This window comes from Panicum virgatum, chromosome 7N (genome assembly GCF_016808335.1).
Source record: "Panicum virgatum strain AP13 chromosome 7N, P.virgatum_v5, whole genome shotgun sequence".
Classification (NCBI taxonomy): domain Eukaryota; kingdom Viridiplantae; phylum Streptophyta; class Magnoliopsida; order Poales; family Poaceae; genus Panicum; species Panicum virgatum.
In genome coordinates, this window is record NC_053151.1 from 30410774 (window position 1) to 30431930 (window position 21157).

Consider the following 21157-nt stretch of genomic DNA (forward strand, 5'->3'; position numbering starts at 1 on the left):
GCCCTCCGCGACGCCCCCGAGCTCCGCAAGCTGCTCGGCCACCACGCGCCCTCTCCCTGGCCCTGCATCGCTGCCGCCGCTAGCACCTCCGCCCGTCGTGCCTGCTTCCCGTGGCCGGCCCGCCTTGCTGCCTCCTCGCTCGAGCCAAGGGCCAAGGTAGGCGCCCTGGCCCTCCCTCTCCCTTTTCCCTTACCGGCGCTCGCCCCTGGCCGCCCCTGCCACGCCGCCCACGGCCGCCGCCTGCCCGCCACGGCCATGGCCGTCGCGCCCCGCCCTGCAGGCCCCTCTTATGAAATCGAGGAGGGGAATCAATTCCCCTCGTTCCCCTCCCCCGAATCCCCCTCTTCCCGGCCGCCGCCATGCCCGGGAGCCCCGGCGCCCATGGCGCGCCGTGCGCCCCTCCCTCCTCTGTTTCACGGGAGAGGAACGGGAGGGAGGTTGAAGAAGGGCTATTTTGCCCAAAACCCCCTCCCTTTCCTTCTATTTTTTAAAGAGCCCTTCCCCTTTTATGTTGTTTTTCCAAATGAAACCCCCATGTTCTCCCTAATTAAGAATTAGTCCCTCTGCCATATAGAAATAATTATGAATAGATCCTTACCCTTTCCGAGAGTAACCCCGATATTTCCAAATATCATAATCAAGTCATTTCCTTTCCAAAACTATTTACAAATAGGCCCTTGGATCCATGTTTAGACCCTAAACACCCCGCTAACTTATCATTTTATGCGCCAAAAATCCTCCAATCGCTCCGAAACTTTACCACGCCATTTCTAAAATAGTTTCGGCCATGCCATTAGAAAATCTCCCAAAAATATTATTCTTACCTCCATAACTTAATTTCTTCTGATTCGAGCTCAACGATAAAACATTTATTTCTTTTTATTTATTGTGTGTTTGTTGTGTGCACTGTAGACACCGGTGTGAACGAAGGAGAACCTGTTGAGGAGTTCGCTGAGCAGTACCACGAGCCGGAGCCTGAAGAACCGTACCGCGAGCAAGAACTCCCGGAAGGCTTTGAAGATGGCAAGTTCAATCTCATCCTTTGATGCATATTTTGTTCCAGTTTTATAAACACAACCTATTGGTCTGTTTTACAAAACTGCATATTGTTTTGCTACCGAAAACATGGTTGGATAGCCACCCCTTAATTTGTTATAACTATTCCTTGACCACCTAGATTAATGTCTGAATATGATTTATTCTATTTGGATGTTAATCGCTGCTAGAACGCTTAGGACCTCGAACACGGTACCACTTGTTTTATAAAAAGAAAATGTGTGAGTGTGTGGGAAGGGAAAATGTGGAATTTTTGAAAGATGGGTTTATACGGGATGGATGACACTTCTGTGTGAATTGCCGAATGGTGTGCTCGTACCTGTGTGGTTGAGCAAGGTTGGGAGATATCCATCTTGTCACAATTAAGGACCGAGTTGGTGTGTTATCTTGCCTAACTCCACTATCGTGAAAACCACTCGACCGTTGTATGTGGCAACGGCTTAGCATAAATCCCACTAGTTAGTCTGATAGCCATCAGGAGAGCTGAGAGCAACGAGTGATCAAGGAGAAGAGATAAGCTCTGTGTGACTTATGCCTCGGTTAAACCTCAGTGATAGGTCGATGGCCCCTTGGTGGATCCCGTGGTGGCTAGTCAGGTCTAGCTAAGGTGGGTAATGGCTTTGTTGGGATCTGCACCGACACTAAGGCGATCGTGTTGTGGTACCCCGCTTGTGGGTAAAGTTGCACATCTCTGCAGAGTTAAAATCTATTCGAATAGCCGTGCCCACGGTACTGGGCGGGTTATGGTTTGGTCACACAACTAGTGTTTCTTCTGGGAATGGTTGGGTTGGCGTGAGTTGTTTTGGAAAGATGTCCGGCAGTCGTGTCGTGTGCTACGGCAGATGAGAAGTCCGGTAGCAATTTAAAACTTAGATCCTGTGTGGATCAACCCTACGTGTTACTCGGTACGAGAAAATTTCTTTGAAAGTCCTTTTCTTTCAAATGAACTCATGCATAAAAACTAGCTTTCTGCAAATTAAACCCTAGCCTTATCCTTGATTTACTCTGTGCATTATATTCTGTTTATACCCCCCCTCCGTGTGTGTGGTTGGACTTGCTGAGTACGTTTGTACTCACCCCCTTTTCTAATTTTTACAGAGGAAGATCCAGACTTCGTTCCCGAAGACATTGAGTAGGGGTTCCGTTCTGCACCCAACCGCCTGTGGATAGGGTCACCCGCAGGAAGCTCCGTATGGCGCAAAACTCTGATGACCTCTTCGTAGTTAATATCGTTGTGTGGGTTTTAGTTGTTATTCTCGAGATAGTGGTGCTTCACTGCCCATTACCGCGTAGAGTTGTACGGTGATATACCATCTGATGTAACACTGTTGGAGAAACGCTTATCGGTACCAGCAGTTTAGTGCCGGTCACGCAGGAGCCGGCACTAACGTGCATGTACAGTACACGACGGTCACGTTAGTGCCGGCTAGACTCCCCAGCCGGCACTAAAGTGTCACCCCCAACGGTCAGCGGCCCACCCCTAACGGTCAGCGGCCCACCCCTAACGGTCAGCAGCCAATTTAGTGCCGGCTGGACTTCCAAGCGGGCACTAACTTGGCACGGTGCAGGTTAGTGCCGGCTTAAGGTTTCAGCCGGCACTAACCGTCAACAGTTTGTGCCGGCTCAAATTACTGGCCGGCACTAAGTTGCCCCCTATATACTGGCTCCCCTCTTCTTCCCCAGCCCGACTCATCCATTTGGCCGAGCTTCTCCTCTCTCCCATGGCGTGTTAGAGGGGAGGTGCTGCCCATTTTCTCCAAAATTTGTGAGGATTTCACCCATCCAAGTGCACCAAAGGTTAGCAGCTTCTTCCACTCTTCTTTCACGGTGTTTATTCTTTTGTTTCATGCTTTCTAGGTAAAGAAAATAGTGATTTTAAGGTTGAGGAACAATGAGCATAATTTTTCAATTTGTTCATTAATTTGAGCAAAATAGAATTGATTTGTTGTGTTTTAGAGAAGGATTACTAGATAGTTTGAGTATGACACATTTAGATTAATTTTTTTTGAATTATTTCATGGAGACATGTCTATATATTATGCAAAATTTTAAGAATTTTAAAGATGTGGGAAAATAAACATGATTTATCAATTTGTTCATTAATTTGAGCAAGGTAGAATTATTTGTTGTTTTTTAGAGAAGGTTTACTATATAGTTTGACTATCACACATTTAGAATGATTTTTTCGAATTATTTCATGGTGACATGTGTATATGTTATTGTGCCAATTTATTTTGCTATTTACTTTAGGTTTACTAGATAGGTGGCCTATGACACATTTACAATTTTTTTTTCGAATTACTTCATAGTAACTTGTTTTGAGATATGTAGAATTGATTTTTGTTTTTATACGGTAATTAATTACAGATGGACCGGCAATGGATGCACGGCAGCCGGAGCACCTTGGCGTGGATTCAGGGTTTAGATTCTTTTCTCAAGGCGGCAATGGCAAATAGGTCGTCAAAGGATTTAATGTGTTGTCCATGCAGTGTTTGCGAAAATAAAAAGGAATTCCGGAAAAGAGATACTCTATGGAATCACCTGGTCTTGAATGGATTCACGAGTAACTATATCCTTTGGACCAAGCACGGCGAAGTTGGTGTTATGATGGAAGATAATGAAGAAGATGCCGATGATGATAACAACCTTCCAGATTGGGCATGGGTTCATGAAGCAGGTGGCTTTCAAGATGAACCAATGGACGAGGGTGAAGCAAATGTTGCACAAGAGGAGCCACCTGATGAGCTAGGTCAGGCATTGCTTGATGCACAGAAAGACAGTGAGACTGTGAAGGAGGCATTAAAATTCGAGAAGTTGTTGGAGGATCACAAAAGCTCGTTGTTCTCTAGTTGCAAACCGGAGCAAAAGAAGTTGGGTACCACGCTGGAGATGCTGAAATGGAAGGCAACTAATGGTGTCACCGATAAGGGATTTGGTGAGCTATTAAAGATTGTAAAGAACATGCTTCCTGAGGGTAATGAACTGCCGTCAACAACATACGAAGCTAAAAAGATGGTTTGCCCTCTTGGATTGGACGTGCAAAAGATTCACGCATGTCCTAACGACTGCATCCTGTATCGCGGCGAATACGAGAACTTGGAAGCTTGTCCTGTTTGCAGCGCATTGCGGTATAAGATCAGGTGAGATGATCCAGGTGATGTTGATGGGCAGCCGGTAAAGAAGAGAGTTCCCGCAAAGTTGGTGTGGTACTTCCCTATAATACAACGTTTGAAGCACTTTTTCAAAAACAAGGATAACGCTAAGTTGATGCGGTGGCACAAAGAAGACCGTAAGGAGGATCACATGATCAGACACCCAGCAGATGGGTCCCAGTGGAGAAACCTTAACCGAGAGTATCCTCAATTTGACAACGACCCAAGGAATATAAGATTTGCTCTAAGTGCGGATGGAATGAATCCGTGCGGTGAGTTTGGCAGCGCTCATAGTACATGGCCCGTGACCCTACGTATGTTCAACCTTCCTCCTTGGTTGTGCCTGAAGCGTAAGATTCATCATGATGCCGGTGCTTATAGAAGGGCCAAAAGAACCTGGCAACGACATTGATGTGTTCCTGCAACCCTTGATGCATGATCTCTTACTACTCTGGAAAGAAGAAGGTGTACGTGTGTGGGATGAGTATAAACAGGAGTCCTTCAACCTCCGAACTTTGCTTTTTGTATGCATCAATGATTGGCCTGCACTTGCAAAACGTTCGGGACAGTCGAACACGGGATACATGGCCTGCACCCACTGTTATGATGAGACCGATAGCATTTATTTGAAACACTGTAAGAAGTGCGTATACATGGGCCATCGCCGATTCCTTCCTACCGATCACCCCTAAGAACCGAAGGGAAGCATTTCAAAGGAGAGCCCGAAACTCGTCCTAAGCCTCTGTTCCGTAATGGAAAGCGTGTGTTCTCGATGATCAAGGATGTGAAGGTAGTATTTGGAAAGGGTCCCGGTAGCCAACCTGTTCCCAAGGATGACCAGGGACATGTTCCAATGTGGAAGAAGAAGTCTATATTGTGGAACCTACCTTATTGGCAAGTCTTACAGGTTCGCAACGCAATTGATGTGATGCATCTGTCGAAGAATCTTTGCGTGAATCTACTAGGCTTCCTGGGAATGTATGGTAAGTCAAAAGACACATTGGAAGCAAGGCACGACATGCAGCAGCTAGCTGGACGACAAGGCTTACAACCCGAGAAGAGAGACAAATGATACCACTATTTAAAACCTGCCAGCTATAATCTGAGCAAAGAGAAGGAAAGTATGTTCGATTGCTTGAACAGTATCAAGGTCCCATCTGGATACTCCTCAAATATACAGGGCATAATAAATGTGAAAGAGAAGAAAATCCAAAACTTGAAGTCCCATGACTGCCACGTCCTGATGACACAATTACTTCCAGTTATACTGAGGGGTGTTCTACCGGAAAATGTGAGATTGGCAGTTGTAAAGCTTTGTACGTTCATGATTTGAAATTTCGCAAAAAGCAATTAATCCAAATAATCTAATAAAGCTGCAGAAAGACATTGCCGAATGTCTTGTCAGCTTCGAGATGGTCTTCCCACCTTCCTTCTTCAACATTATGACACACCTTCTAGTTCATATTGTGACAGAAATAACTATCCTAGTGTTGGAAATATGCCCTAGAGACAATCATATTTCCTTATATTCATGATTAATAAAGTGTTCCTTGAATATCCATGGATGACAACTTGTATTGATTAATGCTTATGTGAAGTATTTGTGAAACTCTTTACTTGTATGGATATTCTAAAGTGTTCCTAGTCGGAGTTCATGTGAGGACACACATGAATATTAGACTAGCACATGTATTAGTTGATTGACTACGTTTTACAAGTCATGGACATGGGGATGTCAAACTAATAATGTGGGCTCATGTGAGACATGAGATTGAACTGACCCAACACGAGATGATGACTTCTCATTACACAATATGTACGCTGTGTCCTAAGACCTGAGATCGTCGTATGTACTCAAGATGTGAACCGACTTACTTAGGAGCCATCAAACGCTGCACCGTAACTGGGTAGTTATAAAGGTGGCTTTCGGGTCTGTCAAGAAGCCTGCTGTGAGACATGGTCGGTCAAGATGGGATTTGCCCCTCTGTACAAGAGAGAGATATCTCTGGGCCCCTCGAGTGATTCGGATCAAGAAATGCATGGCCATGCTAGGGTTAAGAGTTAACCAAGGATTCCGAATCACTGGATCGAGAAAGAGTGGTCGGCTTCAAGCTAGACCAAATATCGTGAGGCAAAGGGAACAACATGTATATGATATTGTGACGGCTCGTCTGATATGATCTTTGTGTGTGCATAGGAGTTGACATGTCTTGCTAGAGGCCGCTGTCTGCTATTGGGCCGAGTAAGAGTACTCGGGCCATGTCTATTCGCGCGTGAGCCCATAGGGTCACACACTTAAGGGAAAGAAGCCTAATGAGGATGAGATCCAAATTAGACTGGGCTTAGTTGTACTAATGGGCCTCAATGGAGAAGCCCATTAGGGGGCGCTATAGGGTTAGCCCATTAGGGGGACCACCCTAGGGCAATCCCATTAAAGGAAAGCCCAAGCCCATCTAAAGGGGGCGCCCCGGGGCTATATAAGCAAAGAGGGAGGCCAAGGGAGGGATCCCAGGTTTTACTGTTCACACGCCGCTACAGTACCCCTCCTTCGCGCCCAAGCCCTAGGTCGCCTTCGCGGATCTAGCAATCCGGATCGCGACGCTTCTTCCCGTACGTGTGGATACCTTGGAGGTGCCGCATCTGCTGTACAAGGACGAGCCGCACGTGAGGAGGTTCACGCAACTGCACTGCCGGCTTCCATCTGCACTACATCGACGCGCTACAGAAGTTCCGCAACCGCGCGTCTAGTAGTAATCCCGTGATCTATAACTGTAGTAATCCTGGTTTGTGGTAGAAATTTTTATTTTTGCTACCCCATATTCCTACACCTAGGTCCTGTTTTTCTACACAATATGTTCCATTTCGATAGGTTCATGGCAGTATTGAAGAAGTACATGCGTAAACGTTCTCGCCCAGAAGGATGCATTGCTAAGGGTTATGGAACAGAGGAGGTCATTGAGTTTTGCGTTGACTATCTTCCTGATCTCAATCCGATTGGGATCCCTGTGTCACACCATGAGGGGCGACTAAAGAGGAAAGGCACACTAGGAAAGAAATGTAATGTGAACATCCCTTGTAGTGAATTCAGCCAAGCGAACTTCACGGTTCTTCAGAATTCATCCAAGGTGGCTCCATATATTGACGAGCACATGAATATTATACAGTCTGAAAATCCACAGAAGAATCTTGCTTGGATTACACGACAACATATAAAAACTTTTGACGGCTGGTTCAGACGAAAATTATTGGGCAACAACACTGTTGATCAAGAACTTCAATGGCTTGCTAGGGGACCATCAATCACCATCCAGCAATACCAAGGGTACGAAATCAATGGGTATACATTTTACACGAGAGCTCAAGACAAAAAAAGCACCAACCAAAACAGTGGTGTCCGTATGTGTATAGTAAACAGTAATGGAGAAAAGAACAATTACTATGGTGTCATAGAGGAGATATGGGAACTTGAATATGGACCCATAGTTGTCCCTCTGTTTCGTTGCGAATGGGTGGCTGGAGGAGGCGTAACGAAGGACCGGTATGGGATGACCATAGTTGACTTTAAAAAAATTGGATATAAAGATGAACCATTCGTTCTAGCCAAGGATGTGACACAAGTGTTCTATGTGAAGGACATGTCGAGCAAACCGAAGAAGAAGTTGGATAAGATGCCTGAAGCAGACAAGGCTGGAAATGAGCCGAAATGGCACATAGTTTTTCCAGGAAAAAGAAAAGTTATTAGAGTTGAGGATATTTCGGACAATTCGGAAAATTATGACCAGATTGATGACCTTCCTCCATTCTCAGTTGACGTTGACCCCAGCATCCTCTTATCCAAAGAGGACACGCCTTACTTACGCCGTGATCACGCGCAAGGCACTTTCGTCAAAAGGAAGATTATCAATGTTGCAGTAGATAATGATAATGAGTAGTAGTTTTATATAAATTATATATTGTATTTTCTCATTAAGTGATGTAATGTAACACACCGTATCATATTTATCTCAATTCTCGATACTATTCGTGCAATTAGGACACAATATCATCTTCAGATAATATTATATTTTTGCATGGTATAAATATTATTTACTTTCACTAATTTTGCATTACTAGAAGCGTTGAAACATTAAATTACAAACAAATAATCAAGTAATTTGCGAATAGATTACATCATTGTATAGGCTATTATTGAAAAGTTTTTTGAATATTTTTGCATGGATAAAAATGAAATGTTTTCGATTTATTACGAATAACAGAAGCATATATACATATAAACCCTATAAACTACACATAATTGATAATGCAAGCATATTCGTTCATTTACTTCAATTACTATTATTATTGTGTAGATATAATTAACAATATACTAAAAAAATTAAGATATCAATTTTTATTTTATTAATATAATTATTAAGCCTATTACGAATAAATTTACTAATATTAAAAATTTTGTGTAAAAGAGAATTGGGACGGGCAAATTTTGGTTCCCGCCAGGTGGGCCAAGTTAGTGCCGGCTGGTAATTCTAGCCGGCACTAACGTACGCACGTTAGTGCCGGCTAGAATTACCAGCCGGCACTAACTTGGCCAGATGACGTCACAGAGGGCACGTTAGTGCCGGCTGGTAAGGCTAGCCAGCACTAACCGAGCACTCCCCCATAAATCCCCTTCTCTCCCACACTTCACAGAATTCAGATCGACGTCGCGTGATCCCCGGCCGCCGCCCCCGTCCCCGGCTCGCTCGCCCGCGTGCGCCGCCGCCCCCCGTCCCCGGCCGTCCCTCGCCCGCGTGCGCCGCCGCGCGTCGTCATCGACCTCCCCGGCCCGGCACGCCGTGCCGGCCGCGCAGCCCGATGCCGCGCCATCGCAACCTCGTCCTAGGGCCGCCCTGACGCCGCCCCAACGCCCTGCTCTCTGCCGGAAACGGTGCCGGCCCGCCTTCTGCCGGACTTGAGCCCTCCTCGAGGTCGGCTCGTCTGCTGCCATCCAGATTGCGCCCACCACCACACCGGCTCCATCTCCTGCCATTGGGATTCTGCCCCTACGACACAATCCTCTTCGCCCAATCCCAGCCAAAGCTCTTCTTGTCTCATCTCCAAATCAATTAACCATAGATATATTAGAGGAAAACTTTGGAATCCAAAATTTGTGCAATGATCTCGTTAAACTTAGTACCAAAATTAACCTGATTAGTATGCTGGAGCTTGGCTATATGAGCTAGTTCTTACAGTGTCATCATCATCCTCATCCTCTGGGTCTGAGTAGGTCCACCATTGTTGCCCTCTGCCATTTATGATGCCACTGCCTTGAATTACTATTCTATTTAGTTTGGTGAACTCAAGCCACTGGAGCAAGCCAGAACCCCAGGCTTTAGCACTGGTTGGAGCTAGGATTGTTCCTTCCAGCTGCAAAGTAAGTACAACATGAAACATAATTACTCGTTGCACTTATTCTTACATTATCAAATTAGACAAAATACAGTCCTGCCCTACCTTTTTTTATCAGTTTGGGCAATGAAAGTTATTGGGAAAGTTTTTTATATCTAATTTGGGACTAAGAGTATAATTTACCTGGAAAACAATGTTTGGTTTGCAGTAAGGCCCAGAGAACGAAATTGGCCCAACAAGGAACTCTAGTTCTGGTGGTAAGAGAACTGTAGATGCCCCCTGCTTGCAGGAAGCAGCCCAGGCTCCTTCAAAAGCCTGTATGCAAATGCACACACAATTATTAGCTCTAGCTTCTACCGAAAAGACAGTCCTCTGGAATCTAGCATCACAAAATCAAATGAGCAAGGGGTAAAACACATTCTGTAACACCTAGTCTCCCTAAGATAGATAGTCAGCAGTTGCACTGTGCATCTTATTGTTTCGGCTGCTGTGCTGGAATGAGAAGCAATTTATGACCACTAAAAAAGAATTTGAAAAAAACTAGGTTCTTTTTAGTGAAAATATAAAAGAAGTCAATATAATTGATAGAGCTTTCAAACCATGCCACAATGCATCTCAAAATATTTTTAGATGAGGTTTAGTCTCTTGCAAATTCGCTACAAATTTCCCATGAGTTTTTTTTGGTTTTTAATAAGAACATGAAAAATGTTACTATTGATTCATGCCGTGTGTTATTGCAAAAAAAAGGACTAGTTAATGCCAAAGAGAGTTTGCTATGTTATATATCTATAAAGCCTGGGGAATAATTTTTTGTTTGTTTCCTTGGCACATAGAAAAGTTTTGCAAGAGCTGTGGAAAAGGTTCTCGTGTTGTGGATCCTGATTTTTTTTGGTGTAACCTTTGTTCTCTTACGGAAGGAGGTCCAGTGCCCTATCTGTTTAGGTGAGAATATCTTTCTGAATTTTCTCAGAGTTTTTGATATCACATGGTATGATGATATCACTAGTAAATGGTTATCTGTGCACTATTGTTGATAAGACTGCTCTTTATTGGCGTCAACTGGTTCCATCTATTTTCAGTCAACTGGATGCATCTCGATAAATAAATAAAGTTAACGAATGACTGTCATTTGAGATCACCTGATGGTCTCTCATTCTCAATAACCTTCCTATCAGCAACTTGCAGCACTTTAAATTAGTATGCCTGCCAGGCTCGACATCCCCCGCCGACGCCACACGCCCTGCCCCCGCCGTCCCGGTCGCCCCGGCTGCCCTTGACGCGCGCCCCAACCTCGTCGTCTCCTCGCTCAGGTATATGTTACATATGGCTTTGTGAGTTCACTCAAGTATAATTTTTGTGTAACTACAGATTCACTTGAATTATGAGTAGATTCCAAATAAGTTCTAACTACATATTTGTCAATTCCAACTACAAAACCTGAAAACTTATGCTTGGTCAGGAGAAGATAAAATCTGCCACTCCATCCACCATTGCAAATTCCAATAAAAATATTTGCATCCTTTAGATTACTTTTTTCTTTGTTTTAGTACATTAGTATTTGCTTCTGAATTCGCACCAATGAGATATACATTTTGAGATGGAGGTAGTATTGGTTTATATTAATTAGCTAACTAATGCGACAGTGGAAATGGATCCTACGGACATCCAAGACGACTTAATGCACGAGCTCATTCGTGGTGATACCGAGTTTTATGAGGCCGAGAATGATGGCACCCAATTTTTAAACTTGCATTATCATGGTGACGAGGATGAAGATACTAATGGGGAGGAAGAAGAAAATCTCGACGAAGCCGAGGTATAAAAGATTTGTCAATATATATGTGATTAGAATATATATATATATGTATATATATATATACGCGCGTGGACAACTTGTATTAATTTTTAGATACATTGCCAGCCGATTCCTGAAGGATTCGCCAGAGTCTTTGTTGACCGAATTACTGAAGAACGCTGGGAAGACATGGACCTCCCGATCCTTATAAGTCCCGAAGAAATAGAACTACAACATGCCGTACACACATGGATCGCGTGGCCAAAGCGCGACATAAGATTGGTGCAAGCAGCCACAGATTCCGCTCGGTGCTCAAGGCAAAGATCACCAACACTAGCTGACATGAATCCTAGTGTTGGCCCACCTTCTCCACCGCCTGCATGGGACCCCAGCATGGATCCGCCATCACCAGCCGCACAAAGCGAGTCAATTCCGGCATCATCACCAGCCACACAACAGAATCAGAGTCAGCGATAGAAGGCATACACGGTACCTTCGGTCTAGCCATCTCATAAGCAGTAAAGAAAGAAGAAAGTGAAGGCTCCAAAAGAGGAAGAGGCAGAAGAATCATTTCAAACCTTCTTGCTGAAGCGTAAGCTACTGAGGGAGGCTGCGAACAAGAAGCCGGAAATAGATCTGGTTGCAAAGGCACACTTCATTAAAGATCCCACCAAGGAGAAAGAAAGGGAGTCGGATTATGATCGGCAGATCAGAAAGTGCTACAGCAACCGCAAGAATCGGCGGATTAATGCAAAGACCGTTCCCCAGCTCGGAGAGCAGTCCAAACAATCGATCCCTCCGTTGATAGTGCCGCGTGAAGAATGTCCCGATGAATCAAGAGATCCGTTGACCATGGCTGGGATGATATTGCAAACTGATCTAACAAGGACTCAATTGCTTGGGGAGGCCCTACAGAATGCCTGCGGCAAGAAAAAGTTTGTACTTGGTGAACCTTTGATATGGCCAGAGTTGCTACCATTCCTACCAACGAGAATGGCCGAGTTACACAAATGGTATGCCGTGCAATCTAAAGCTAATGAATTAGAGATGTTCCCAGCTCGGATTAAAGATGAGCATTTCTGGCAGGGGGCAGATGATGTATATATCGAGTTTGCAGCACTTTACGATCTATACCATCAAGATGCCATTCACAAGTCCCTCATCAGTGTATGGTGTATGTAAGTATTGTCTCTCGTTTCATTATTTTAGCCTTGTGTGTTGACTGATCCCCGCTTTTCTTGTGTCCCGTAGATCAAAAATTCAAATTTGCCGAAAGAAGAACTTCCATAATGTCGGGTTCTTCGATCCCGATGTTATACACGAGCAATCGGTAGCGCAAAAGCCTGAAGACATAGTCAATGTTATATACAGGGGGTTGCGTAAGAATAGCATGTGTCCCTTCATTCTCTTGCCATACGACCATCAGTGAGTCGTTCTTCGTTAGCCTCTTTTTTCAATCCCTTCGTATTAATAATACTATTTAATAACCATTATAATCAATATTAATTGGTTGTGCGTATGTATATGGACAGCTTTCATTGGATATTGCTTTGTATTCGAATTGAGGAGCACAAGGTCTTGGTGTACGACTCGTTAAGTCAAGATAAATCAAAGTACCAAGATCTCATCGAGATGGTAAATATTGCATGGAGTCGCTACCTCCGCAAACACATAGGCTTGCCCATAGGTGAAATCGAGCCTCTTCGTTGGTTCACTGATTTTCCGGTATAAATATACTCTCGCTACTAATGTCATTAGCAATAAACATAAGAAAAATTCTATATCGTAACCCACATTTGTCCATAGTGTTGGAGATAGGACCAAGGAAACAACTTATGTGGATACTACGTATGTGAGTGAATCAACTCTTTTGCAAGTGAAAAAGGGCAAATGACAGTGGAGGCATTCAATGTACATGAGCACAATCACATCTGCTCATTATTTTAATTCATTATTTTTTATTCTCATGACTTCATTGAAAAATGTGACAGCGTTGGTGGATGAAAGAAGAACTCATTGAAATGGCTCGGGTCAGGGCAATTCAAGAAGCTATATGCGGATTCTTCCTCGATGAAGTCATAAATCATAAGGGCGAATTTCATGGCGATCTCCGTACAAGCGTCGCCAAAGAAGATCCGACGACGAGGAAGCTGATCCCTTACTATAGTTGATGCTTAATAATTTGTAATATCTCAAGTACTTTTGAACTCCTAAGTGTTCCATATATGAACTCTATATGTATGTACATATATTATATATATAATATTATATTAGTGTGATGCAATCCTAATATTAGTGTGCAATAAGTAACTAATACAGTCCTAATATTAGTGTGCAATACGGTACTAATACGGTCGTAATATTAGTCTGTAATATGGTCATAATACGACAAATACGCACAACAATTTGTATAAAAACAAAAAGAAAAAACATTTAGTGCCGGCTAGTAATACCAGCCGGCACTAAAGTGGATGTCTGGGCGGGCGTGGCGTGGCGTGGCAGCGCACGTTGGTGCCGGCCACAGTAGCCGGCACTAACGTGTTGTCACGTTAGTGCCGGCCATTTAGTGCCGGTCACAGGGACCGGCACTAACACGTCCTGTGACTGGCACTAATAAGTCATTCTCCAACAGTGTAATAAATGTGTTATCAGCCTCTTGGGACTGATATTGTATCACATTTAAGTCTTCTCTTATGAGGGGATGCTTTAGAGTGGGGGTTAGCAAAAATAGAAACGAAGGGGTGTGTTATGAAATCAGTGGCAATGGTGGGTAAATAACCCCCAACTCTACGAGTAGCTATAAAACTGATGTTTTTGGAGCATTCCTTGAGTAGCTTCAAGAAAAACCTGGAGTTGGCCCCTAACTCTAGGTTTTTTTCGGAGTTGGAGTTGCTGGAGCTGGATGCGTTTGGCATGACATATTGGTGGAGTTGTTAGAGTCCCTGGAGTGGAGCTCTGCCAAACACGCTAAATAGGGGCCGTTCGGTTAATTAGAAAACCGGGTGGTTGGAGAGTGATCGGGATTCAATCCTAGATAAGTCACTTCAGGATTCAATCGCACTCATTCCACTTGTTTCCTACTGAAACACAAGCATCACCATTATTGAAATTAATTAAACGCACCAAAATAATGAAAGAAACACACGCACAGTGGAACTTATATCCATACAGGCACGCAAACTTTAACTACGGACGGTACTTGCAATTGCAACACTCATCAACCAAGATAAGCAAACAAGTATTAATAATCACACAACTGCAATATTGAACCCAACATAGTAATTATTCAGCAAGCACTCCATGGACCCGATAGATGTGAATTCGAGTACTCCAATACTAGTGTTGACCCCCTTGATGCACATGACCGTCTGCATGCGTGCGCAAAGCGCTGCCACGTGTCACTTCTCCACAACCTCGTCCTGCTGGTGCCTGACGATGTGCTCCTTCACGTCGACCTCGTCGTCGATATCGAGCCCTTCGCCTCCGCCACCGCTTCCTCCTCCACCACCACCGCTTCCTCCTCCTCCACGTCCTCCACCACCGCTTCCTCCTCCGCCCTTCGCCTCCGCCGTGCGAACAGAAGGAGCCCCATGAGGAGGCCAAGCAAGAGGAGTCCTGCGATCGGGACCACCACTGCTATGATGACGACGACGTTCTTTGTTGGTGGCGGTGGTGGAGCGGGGACGGAAGGCGGATACGGATGGTAAGGTGGTGGGACCTCATCAGGAGACGGTGCTGGTATAGGCGGGTAGTAAGGCGGTGAAACTTCAGGGGGATATGAAGAAGGCGGTGTGTAGGATGGAGTAGGAGGATGTGGGTGAGGTGGGATTTCAGGAGGATACGCATGTGGTGATGGTGAAGGATACGGAGGTGGAGGGCATGATGATGGCGGCGGCGGCGGCGGCTCAGTTCGCCAAAGTAAAGTTGGAGCCATGGAAAATCTTGCTAAGATGCGATACCAAACCACACTTTCTGCTCGTAGCACCTTTCTACAACGGCCAGCCGGATATATATGCTATAGGGTTTGGTCAGCTCGAAGAAGAAGAAAACAGTTCAACTGGACAGAGCATTGTTTAGTGTATTGTCATACGTTGATTGGCTCATTAACCAGTGAGAGTGATGTTTGCAAGTAGTCTAGTCCATTACACATTGATTAGCGTGGCACAAGCAAACTACCAGTTTGGTATGATCCAGACGATGCCTCACCGGTTATATATGTTATCTCTGCTCAACCCTACCTTATATCAGTCAAGAAATTATATATGTAGGTAACAAGAATGTAAGATACATATATACTCACAAGGCGCAACTTGATGTGTACGTACGTATACATCGATCGTGAGGTGGCTATACGATCACATTGCGTACGAGTATGATGAAGATGCATACATATACACACAAGTCGTATTCTTCTTCGCATGTTCTATTTACAGAGATTAGCTTGGTGTTGCAAGCATCACATAGACAATACGGGGTCGAGATCGATGGACCTCAAAGAACGTGTATATAAGCGGCTAATTATTAATTTGATGGATATTGTGAGCACGCTTGAGTTTAACTATGTATCATGAGTTTTATATATGCATAAGTATGCTGGTCGACTTTGTGTTGCGTGAAGATTAACACACAAGCAAGAACGGCTTAACTAGGGGGTGCAAAGAGGGGAACCTAAAGATATCCACCGCCCCTTTTTAGTTCAAAAGTTTGTACTAATTTTTCAGAGTGGGAGCTCCATTTGAGAAATTAGTACAATTTTTTAAACTAAAGAGGGACAATGGATATCCTAAGGGGCGCTTATTTGCACCTTTAGGCTTAACGAACATGCTTTGCACACATATATCGGAGACAGATGGCCAGTACTTAGATTCTACTAAGATTTATGCCTGCACATATGTGAATACTTTACATGGCACTCCGATCCCCCTGCGTGTGTATGCTCGTAGGATACACGCATCTTTTGCCTGGCTGCTTCTGTGACCTCTGCTTATCCATAAACATATTAGTATGTGTAAGGAACATGGCACCATTTATGCTATTTCGAGTGATTTTGGTGATCGAATGACAACACAACACTTGGACTAATATGATTATTAAGATGACCATTCTCAGACTTTTAGGTTCAAGTGATGACAAAGAGAAAGAGAAGATAGACGTAGCAAGGCCCGAATGGGCCGCCCCTACGGGGGTTCCGAGACCTGGTTAGCGGATGGGGGTCGAGGGGGAGCCGCCCCTCGCGGGTCTCAGGGCAGCGCCCTGAAAGCTCTTCAGTCGGAAGCACCAGAAGAACCGACACATGAAGCATCGGTGCATCCGATGGTTGTCGGAAGAACCGACGCCATGGCAGAAGGGAATCAAAGCCAAGTCAGCTTATGGGCACCGGATGAACCGACGGGTCAAAACGGGGCATCGGTGCATTGGGCGTCCTATGTTCCAGAGACGATGCAAGTCGCGCAAGGGCCAAGTCTTCAGCACCGGTTGAACCGGTGAAGCATTGGTGCATACCATCGGTGTAATGACGTCAGCTGTCAGGAGAAGATCCTTAAGCACCGGATGAACCGGTGATGCATCGGAACAAAGCATCGGTTCAACCGTTGATCACTGTGTCAGCTGTCAGGAGTTCAACGGCTACTTCGGTTTATGAGTGACCGGATGAACCGACGCTACCCCTGCCAGAGGCATCGGTTCATCCGATGGTACGCAGAATTTTGCTGACCGTTGGAGTAACGGCTACAAGACTTGGTGGCCTATATATACGCCTCACCCCGACCATTTGAAGATTGTTGGAGTCCCAAGACACCTCATACACATCCAAGAACACCTCCAAGCCATACAAGAGCTCATTGATCATATCCTTAGCATTTAGCACTAGCTTTGTAAAGTGTGAGTGCTAGATTAGCTCTTAGTGAGTGTGATTGCAAGGCCTCGAGCCTTTGTGCTGTGGTTCTCTAGTGAACCAAATCAAGAGCTTGGTGCGCCGGCACCTTGGAGCTTTGAAGCTCGCCGACAATGTCATCGACCCTCCGACTTGGTGTGGAGCGGCGACGACATCTTTGTGTGGGGGACGTGGAGACCCCCATCCTTTGTGGAGAAGCTCCTTAGTGGAACCCGGGGCCAATGTGACCGTGATTGTGTTCACGGAAGTGACTTGGTGGCCGAGTAGCAATACTCTTAGTGAGTGCTACAACAACGTGGATGTAGGTGTGCCTTTGTGGCTAACCGAACCACGGGATAAACACCCGTGTCAAGAGTTTGCTATCTCCTATCCCGCTCTTGAAGCTTCCGTATTTCATACTAGCAATTTGTATGCCTTTACTTTCATAGAGTAGTTTCTTGATAGGAAAGGCTATATGTTGCTAAACTCTTTTGGGATAGGGGTTTCACACTAGAACAACCTAGTTGCACATCTAGATAGCATGTTTTAATTTAAATTTTGTGCAAACTAGTTGGAGCCATAGGTCTAAGTTTTTATTAGTGCCTAATTCACCCCCTCCCCCTCTTAGACTAGAGCACCTGATCTCTTTCAGTATGACAGTACGTATCGTGTGGCCCGTGATTATGTTCGAGACGCTAGCTAATGCCTTATAATTAAGATATTTCAGGACGGGCACAATAATTTAATTAATAACTGCTCCGATTTGTTCTTCACGTGCTACTACTTCTGATCCAAAATGGGACAAACGCTGTTCAGTGACATTTTATTTCGTCTTCCCAGTCGACGATAGTGCCCTAGCATTGTCTTTTTTTTTTGGAAAAAAACTAGGCAGGAACACTGCTGATGCATTTAAAATAAGGTAGAAGATCAAAGCAAGAGTTTGTAGTTGTACAGATAGACAACTATATTTCATGAAACAGGTAAAAACTCCTCTACTCTCGCATCAGTACATACAGAGAACGAAACAGAGGTTCTTTCTCAAATCTCAATCCGTACGTTTTATCTTGAGATCCCTTTTGTCCAGTTGTCAAGTTTTGTTGGCTCGATCCATGTTGCCTTTTAAGACAACTTCGTGTCTTCGTTTGTTTGTTGGGTCTAGTTCACACACACACGCACATACGTGCGCGCGCGCCATGAAAATGTGAAAATTGCTTTCTGTTAAGTTCTCTTAAGTTGTTATGTTTGGAACAAAGTAGAAATTATACAAGTATGGCTGAATGAACAATAATCCGTGAGTTCATTACTAACTTTCCCACCCGAGGATAAGAAATGCACAATAATTTAACCCAAGTACAACGGCATGTATACCATGCAGCTATATACTCACTCCGTCCTAAATTATTAGTTGTTTTGGTTTTCTAGAACATAATTACAGAAAGAGTAAAGTCTATTTTTGACCATCCAACTATCGACTGCGTCCGGATTTGGCAATGCAACTCTAAAACCGGACATCCGCAGCCATCCAACTCTTAAAACCGTTCATATTTGGCCATCAAGCTGTTTTGCTGGGTAGTTTTGCTGAGTTGGACGCCACGTGGCGGTGGGACCCACCTGTCAGTCCTCCTCTCTCCTCTTTCTCTCTCCCTCTACCTCTCCTCTCTCCTGTCCCCGTCGGCACGCGCGCCTGAGCTCCGCCATCCCCGTCGGCCTGGTAGGCGGCCGGAGCTCCGCCATCCAGGTAGGCGGCCGGAGCTCCGCCATCCCCGTCGGCACGCGCGCATGAGCTTGAGCTCCGCCGCCCATGCCGGCGAGCGCGCGAGAGGGGCGGGGCCCACCGGAGCCGAGACAAGCGGAGGACCTGAGGCGGCGGTGGAGGAGGAGCCGGAGAGAGGGAGAGGAAGGAGGAGGGAGCAAGGACGGGGGACGGCGCGGCCGCCGGCGGCCCCTGCTCGCCTCGCCGACCGACGCCACCGTGTCGAAGGAGCCGGCCAGGGCCACCACCGTCGCCGGAGGCTCGCGCGTGCCCTGGCCCGTTTGCCGCCGTCCGGCCCCGATCCGCCATGGGAGGGAGGAGGAGGAGGTGCTCCCGGATCCGGCCGGCTCCGGAGCTTGAGGGCCGCCGCCCTGCTCGCCTTCGTGGGCTGGCCTCCGCGGTGCCCGGCGCCAGAGGAGGATGGGGAGCAGGGGTCGCGGCCGCGGCCGCCGCGCGCACCCCGCCCTGCTCGCCATGCCGCGCGCGTTCGCCGCACGCTTGCCGGCCTCAAGGGCGCGTCCACCACGCGCACCCTGTCCTGCTCGCCGGCGCTCCGCGGCAGCTCCTTCCTCCCGCGGCAGCTGGAGCATGAAGGTGTCGCCGCCACCCGCGCGAGGCTCCGCGCCGCGCCGTCCGCCCGCGCGTGGGATGCCTGGCCGATCCCGCCGCGTGCCGGCTCCGCCTCGTGCAGGCCACCGGAGCTCGTGGCGGAGGGGTGCGGGAGGGGAGGGCCCCAGGGAGCCTCGCCGCGCCAGCCGCCGTAGCTCCTCGGCCTGGTGCAGGCGAGGCCGCCGCAGCTCCTCGCCCGCCAGCCCGGCGCGGAGGGAGCAGGGGAGGCCGGCGGCCACCGCTCCGCCCTGCACCGCCGCGAGAGGGAAGGAGGGGAAGAGGCCTTCGTCGCCGTGGAGGGGAGCAGGGGAAGGGAGGGAAGGGGCCTCCGTCGCCGTGGAGGGCGCGCGTGACGACGGGGACAGGAGAGAGGAGAGGTAGAGGGAGAGAGAAAGAGGAGAGGGGAGGACTGACAGGTGGGTCCCACCGCCACGTGGCGTCCAACTCAGCAAAACTACCCAACAAAACAGCTCGATGGCCAAACATGAACGGTTTTAAGAGTTGGATGGCTGCGGATGTCCGGTTTTAGAGTTGCATTGTCAAATCCGGACGCAGTCGATAGTTGGATGGTTAAAAATAGACTTTACTCTTACAGAAATACTAAAAACTTCGCATCAAACACGTGTACACGATGCTGATGATATGCACACGGCCGGCCGGCCAACCATTCATGATCACTCTCGCTCTCGCTTCGACGCCTCGGTGAACGTGACGACGTGCTCCTCCACCTTGACGTCATCCTCGACGACGATCCCGGCGGCCGCCCCGGCCTCCTCCACGACGCCGCAGCCCGCGTCGCCGGCCTTGTACGCTTCGACCTCGCCGACGACCCCCTCCACGATACGGACGTGCTCCGTGACCTTCACCTTCACGTCCTCCACCTCTTCCACCTCCTCCTCCGCCACGTCCGGGCACGACCGGCGCCGCCTGATGAAGAGGACGCACAGCAGGGCCGCCAGCAGGCCGAGGCACACGACGCCGACGATCGGGACGACGATGACGATGACCTTGACGTGCGTTGTCGGCGACGGGGAATGCGGCGGCGTGTCGTAGTCGTCGTAGCCTGTCGGCGGAAGCGGCGGCGGGGGAGTCACGTACGGTCCTCCTGCCATTTCAGATTGTTCTGTGTATGCAGAGCAAGAAGATCGTTCGTTCTGTTCTTGATATTCTTCACAAATGTATTTTCCGTGAAGGATTAAGATGGCAGCATAGATCAATGTAGCTTTGAGCCTCTTTTATAGGGAGAGATGGCTAGGACTAGGAGTAATCTGCCTCACATTGGGCTTGGTCTAAGTCTAACTAGGATGCATGCATACACACATGTGCAGTGCAAGAAACAGCTAATTGCATCAGAATGCTACATGATGACATGAGCCCATTTTAGAGTGTGGTTTTACTAGTTAAAACTGTGGAGCACACTAGAAAAGATACAACTTGTGGCTTAACAATACTCCCACTAGGTATTATACAAGGCTAATTAACAGCAAGTTCAGTGTGGTTGACACAGGATGACGACTTGACGAGGTTTCACACCC

The 21157-nt window shown here is 46.8% G+C and overlaps 1 protein-coding gene across 1 annotated transcript; it reads right to left on the reverse strand.

The window, feature by feature from the left end:
* Positions 1-20217: 20217 nt before the first annotated feature.
* LOC120681420 lies at positions 20218-21141 on the reverse strand. The gene has a single exon (XM_039962912.1). The coding sequence runs from the start codon at positions 20732-20734 to the stop codon at positions 20297-20299; it is 438 nt and encodes a 145-aa protein (XP_039818846.1). The 5' UTR covers positions 20735-21141; the 3' UTR covers positions 20218-20296.
* Between the last annotated feature and the right edge of the window lie 16 nt (positions 21142-21157).

What these genes read in the sequence shown, in the direction of transcription:
- LOC120681420 (XM_039962912.1), bottom strand. Translation starts at nt 20,734, where the DNA reads ATGGCAGGAGGACCGTACGTGACTCCCCCGCCGCCGCTTCCGCCGACA.